Source organism: Monodelphis domestica, chromosome 2 (genome assembly GCF_027887165.1).
Source record: "Monodelphis domestica isolate mMonDom1 chromosome 2, mMonDom1.pri, whole genome shotgun sequence".
NCBI classification, from domain to species: Eukaryota; Metazoa; Chordata; class Mammalia; order Didelphimorphia; family Didelphidae; genus Monodelphis; species Monodelphis domestica.
Genome location: NC_077228.1, coordinates 160,602,803 through 160,609,120, shown reverse-complemented (window position 1 = coordinate 160,609,120; position 6,318 = coordinate 160,602,803). Strand labels below are relative to the sequence as shown.

Here is a 6,318-nt window from a genome sequence, read left to right as displayed (position 1 = left end):
CCCTAGTACATACGCGCACACCCATGTACACACGTGCACATCTCTCTTGTTTCCCCGCCCTCCAACCTGACCCTCTCCCCTGCCCCCCTCTTCCCCTGACCAGCTGGAGGGGCGGATTGGGGAGGAGTTGCGGGCCCGGGGAGACACTCCTTATACGGCCTGGCCCGTGTTACCTGGGCCGAGGCCAGGGTTCTCCTTCTTTGGGCAGAGCCCGAGGGTTGGGGGCCAAGGCCGAGGGACCAAAGGGGAGGGGGCTCTTAGTGCCCAACACCCAAATATGGCTACAGAAGGGTAGAGACATTCCTTCGGGTCTGGGCGGGGGGCGGGGAGCAGAGAGTTCGTGGGCTATATAAAAACCTGCCCAGGGGGCTGCTGACCCACCACATCGGACAAGCCCAAGAGAAGCGCCTCCCGCGGCATACCCAAGGGCCCAGTTCGGAGCTAAGAGGCACCAGTAGCCACCCACACAGGTAAGGAAGGGGAGGAGGAGGGAGAAAGGGAGGGAAGAAAGGGGAGGGGAGCCAGGATGCAAAGGAGGGGAAGTGGGAACACTTTCTAGTGGAGAGAACAACAATCATCCCAGCTCAGCACCGCCCTCCCCGACTTTCTCCCACTTTCTCACTTCTCAGAACCTCTTCTTCCTAGAGCTGCTCACGTCGAGTTCCCTCCGCTTCTCTGGGCCCTAAACAGTTTCCCTAGGGACAACTCCCCAACCTCGCCACTTCAGCTCTGGCTTCCGCTTGCCCTTCCATCCCAGATTTAGTTGAAAAAGGAATCTAGCCGGCTCAGGGGCAAGGACGACCTGTCCTCTTGACCCACGGACAGTTAGGAAGCAAGGAATAAACACGCCCTAAGCTGAGCTCCAGGGCCAAACACGAGGAAGCCAGCTGAGTTAGAGGAGAGGAAGAACGGTGTCTTCTTCAGTGAGATTAGCCTTCACTCCCCACCCCCAGAATGAAGAGCACAGTGAGAGGACGCAGTGATTTTGAGATCCAAGCCTTTAGGATTTAGATTCTGAGGTTTTACAGGGACCCCACTCAGTCACAGCTGCTAGAATAGCGACAGCCGACAAGGAACGCGGGCGGGGAAATTCTTCAGGCTTAAACAGAGAGCTTCCGGAAAGATGATTCCTTTGGGGAGGGAGGGTGAATCCAATTTCCCTCCCCACTCCCCTTCTCCACCTAGGATCCGATAAGGCAGATGGAAATGTCCCACCTGGGGAGACAGAGATAGATGGCTTATCCCCGAGGTCCCTTCTAGCTGTAATTTTATGAACCAGTGATTGGAATTCTTTGTTTTTAAAGGTCCCTAAAGCCATTTGAGCTTCCCTCTCTCCTAGTGTATAAGAAGGGCATGTGGCATGTTACTTTAATAACCACATCTTCAGGCTGAAATAATTCAACTTCACAAATTCAGGGGGCAGGGGGAGAGTAAGGCTGAATCCCTATTGTCTCTGGATACTAAGTCTTAAAAAGAGAGATGATGGGCATCTCCATCTTTTGGGGTCCTTCAGCCCAATCCCAATGTGTTGTACCCTAACAATGAAAAGAAACAGTAATTCAGCTAAAGTGTGCAACTGAAGTGTACTTAACTGGAGGGCGAGAAGCGCAACACCACTACTGAGCGAGTGCCTACTATGAGCGTGGAACAGTGATAGATAGTGTAAGGAGGATTCCTTCCTTTTTCAATAGTGGATGTCTCCCTGCCTTTCCGGAATGGCTGCGGACCGAGGGTCCCAGCTCTTCGTATGCCCCAGGGAAGGTGGCGGGAGTTGGGTGGCGAGACAGAGCACTAAAGCAGGGCTTCATTTTGCAGAAACCAGACACCATGTGCGACGAAGATGAGACCACCGCCCTCGTGTGCGACAATGGCTCTGGCCTGGTGAAAGCCGGCTTTGCCGGAGATGATGCCCCAAGGGCAGTGTTCCCCTCCATCGTGGGCCGTCCCCGTCATCAGGTGAAGCCTAATCCTCCAAATATTTTTCTCTCTCTCTGTGGGTGGGTGTTGGGCGCAAGGGGCGGAGTGTTGAAATCAGTCTTGTTTTAGAAAGTACTTCATAGAGGTACTATTCCTCTGAAAGCACCAACCTTGTATGGATCTCAAAGCACTCGAGCCCAACTAGTGAAGACTGGGTGGTGCTGAGGAAATAGGTCAGGAACTTTAAATAAAAAGACATGGGTTCTAATCCCGTCTGTGGCACTTTTACTAGCTTGGTGATTAGAGCAAATCACCTCTGAGCTGCTGTGGGCTCATCTGTAAAATGGGAGATAGAGTGGCTAGGTGGCATAATGAATAGAGCCCTGGAGTCGGGAAAGCGAGTTTAAATTCAGACTAACATTAGCTATGTGACCTTAGGCAAGTCACTTAACTCTGTTTAGCTCCGTTTTCTCAAGCGTCAAATGAAATGGCAAACCATTCCAGGGTCTTTGCCAAAACAAAAACAAACTTGAATGGGGTCTCTAAGAGTCGATCTGGACAGCACTACAACTATAAAAAAGAGAGGGGAAAGCAATTTTACTCCTGCCAAATACCCCCTTAGGGTGGTATTGAGGAAAGTTCTTTGTGAAAACCTACAAGTAATATGTAAATGTGAATTCTTTACCCCTCACTCAGTTCGTCCTCCAGACCTTTTGTGGGTCTAGGTTAGAGATAACTCAAAGTTAGTGGGAGTTTCCCTATTCCCCTCGTCTATCCGACACACGGGATATCAGTCAATCCAAAGTTCCTTTTGGGGGGACTCTAATGCTTTTTTCTTTCTTCTCTTCTTTTCTTTTGTTCCTGTGCCCCAGGGTGTCATGGTGGGTATGGGTCAGAAAGATTCCTACGTAGGCGACGAGGCTCAGAGCAAAAGAGGTATCCTGACCCTAAAATATCCCATCGAGCACGGTATCATCACCAACTGGGATGACATGGAAAAGATCTGGCATCATACCTTCTACAATGAGCTCCGAGTGGCCCCCGAGGAGCACCCCACCCTGCTCACTGAGGCCCCCCTCAACCCTAAGGCCAACCGCGAGAAGATGACTCAGATCATGTTTGAGACCTTCAACGTCCCGGCCATGTATGTGGCCATCCAGGCTGTGCTGTCCCTCTATGCTTCCGGCCGTACCACCGGTAAGAGGTTGATCTATAAGGGCCGAAAACAAACAGGCTTGAACTTGGCCAGGGAAACATAACTCCACCCTGGGCCTTCCACCGTGTTGCCTTTGGGCACACTCTATACTGCCTAGAGATCCTCAGAACATCTGTCCACCCCCACTTGAATTCCTCCTTCACAGGAACCTGCCTTTACAAAGAAACACATCCTATCCCAGTCACAGCACCCCGGACCCTCAAAGCTGGTGCACCTTTACAGCTACTTGCTATGTCCCTTTTGTTCTTCCTCAGCTTGTTTTCACAGTTCTGGCCCTTCCCCCTCCCTCATTGCCTCAGCCCCCGCCCTTTGCCACCCCTTCCCTTCTCCATACACAGGCTGGTAGCGAGGGCCCTGGGTGCGTGCACCCTTTAAAATAATCAGCTCCCCTGTTGTTACCCCCAGTAAAATGACCCCGAAGTTGCTTCTTAGATCCAGGACACTCTCAGGCATCTACCTACACCACTAAAGAAATTAGCAAAACCTAAACAAATCCCGGAGTAGCATTACCCGCCTACTTAGGGACACACCCTACCTTTCTACTTAGCCGCACTGTCCAGCCTCAGCACTCCCACCCTCCCCACCTTCGCAGCACTTGAGGCAAACCCTGAGCTCTGATGCTGAGAACAATGTTATTGCAGCTTTCCATACCTCTGCTGCGTTTGGGGTGTGTGTGTGTGTGTGTGTGTGTGTGTGTGTGTGTGTGTGTGTGTGTGTGTGTGTGTGTGTGCCTGTGTGTGTGTACACGCGTGTGTATGTGTGGACACTCGGCCAATTCGTGCCTTTTTTAGACTCAAGTCTTTGGAATCCTCTTCCATCTGTCATCTTCCCTGTCTCTTAGGTATCGTGCTGGACTCTGGCGATGGTGTCACACACAACGTACCCATCTATGAAGGTTACGCGCTGCCCCACGCCATCATGCGTTTGGATCTGGCCGGTCGGGACCTCACAGACTACCTGATGAAGATCCTCACTGAGCGTGGCTACTCCTTCGTGACCACAGGTGAGCAGCAGTAGACTGGCTGAAACTGTGGAGGAATAAGATATGGGTGTCAGCCAGGCCCCTGGAGTTACCCACAGTGCTTGTTCTTAGGCGCCGCGGGGTCCCGAGAGCCCCTCCACTCCTAACAATCAGTAAGGACAAGCTTTGCTAAGGCCAGGAGCGAGTCTGTATGGGGGTCTCCAGTGGTCTGGCTTCTTAGGCAAATAGGATGTGTAACTGGGTTTGTGTGTGTCCCCACGGGCGAGCATTTGTGGCTTTCCATCTTCTACAGCTAACCCATCAGGTCTTTTTTCCTCCACTTGACAGCTGAGCGTGAGATCGTGCGCGACATCAAGGAGAAACTGTGCTACGTGGCCCTGGACTTTGAGAATGAGATGGCCACTGCTGCTTCGTCCTCCTCCTTGGAAAAGAGCTATGAGCTGCCCGATGGTCAGGTCATCACCATTGGCAATGAGCGTTTCCGTTGCCCAGAGACCCTCTTCCAGCCTTCCTTTATTGGTAAGAGGCTACTCTGGGGCTGTCTGTCTATAATCTAATAAATCCACGAGAAGTCCATCTAGTCAAATGGTTTAGGGTTTTTGTTTGTTTCTTTTTAAAAACTTATCTTCTGCTCTCCTCCTTTTTCTCCTTCTCCTTCTCCTCTCCCTCCACCCCCCACCTCTCTTCCTGTCCTCCCTTTGGTCCCAAGGTATGGAATCTGCTGGTATTCATGAGACCACCTACAACAGTATCATGAAGTGTGATATTGACATCAGGAAGGACCTGTATGCTAACAATGTTATGTCTGGTGGTACCACCATGTACCCTGGTATTGCTGACCGCATGCAGAAAGAAATCACGGCCCTAGCCCCCAGCACAATGAAGATCAAGGTAGGATCCTGAAGGAGGAAGGGAGCTAGTGGAGAGTTTATCACTCTTAGTCAATTTTTAAAACTCCAAATTCACTGATAAATGATTCTTTTTTTTTGTTTTTGTTTTTTTCTTGACCCTAACCTTCCATCTTAGAATCCATACTGCTTATTGGTTCCAAGCCAGAAGAGTGGTGAGGGTTAGGCAATGGGGATTGGATGACTTGTCTAGAGTAACAGAACTAGGAAGTGTTTGAGGTCAGATTTAAACCCAGGACCTCCTGTCTCTAAGCCCCCTTGAGCAATGATACTTATTTGAGAGAAAGAAAAACTGTTGGGGCTCGGCACTTCTCATCTATATAGCTTTTCCTTTTGTCAGTGCCCCCCCCCCCCAAATCTAACAGTACCATTCTTTTCTTATGTTGTCTGATCCTTGTGGATATTATTTTTCTCTTTCTAGATCATTGCCCCTCCTGAGAGGAAGTACTCTGTTTGGATTGGTGGTTCCATCCTCGCTTCTCTGTCCACCTTCCAACAGATGTGGATCACCAAACAAGAATATGATGAAGCTGGACCTTCCATTGTCCACCGCAAATGCTTCTAAATATGTTTACAAGATCAGTGTGCTCATTACTCTCAGGATGACGGATGTTGTTAAGTTGCAGGTGGTTGAGCTCTTGCAACAGCAAATAATGTTGGCATTACCATTTCTATTATTGTTGCTGCAAACCCCCAATCGACACAACATTTGTAAAGTGTACATAAATTAATTTATTTTATCTCGTTTTGTTATTTTTAAAACAAAACCATGCAGAAACAGAAAACCTCAAGAAGCATTAAATTCAGTCATTCTGTCAAGTCCCATAAATCTTGTCAGTTTATTTATTTATGGAAGGGGGAGCATTGGGAGAAGGAAATGATGCCCTTTTGCTTCACTGTAACAAGACACCCATCTCATTTGTTTACTTAGAAAAAATTCACACTTTTGAATAACCATGCATAGTTATTAGAATGCTAAGATTTCCAAAACACTTTCCTCAAAATAAACATAACATATAAATAATACTGGTATCATTCTCCCCATTTTAAAGATTAGGAAACAGCTCAGTTCAGAGCAATTAAATGGTTTACCCATAGACATACACTTATACACACACACACACACACAAACACACACACACACACACACACAATTACTAAATCATCATAAGCCAGGATTATAAATTAAGTCTCCAAACTCCATGCTCCAGGTTCTTTCTCCCACACCACTGAAAAGTTTAAAGAAGAAAGGTTATATTTGTCCTATTGTGTTCTCCCATCATCAGACCACATCA

General features: G+C 48.7%; 1 protein-coding gene across 1 annotated transcript; it reads left to right on the top strand.

The window, feature by feature from the left end:
- Positions 1–313: 313 nt before the first annotated feature.
- On the top strand, positions 314–5,852 carry ACTA1 (actin alpha 1, skeletal muscle). Its single transcript, XM_003340176.4, has 7 exons — positions 314–470; positions 1,816–1,956; positions 2,790–3,114; positions 3,975–4,136; positions 4,443–4,634; positions 4,825–5,006; positions 5,445–5,852. The coding sequence occupies exons 2-7, from the start codon at positions 1,828–1,830 to the stop codon at positions 5,586–5,588; spliced, it is 1,134 nt and encodes a 377-aa protein (XP_003340224.2). The 5' UTR covers positions 314–470; positions 1,816–1,827; the 3' UTR covers positions 5,589–5,852.
- Positions 5,853–6,318: the final 466 nt, after the last annotated feature.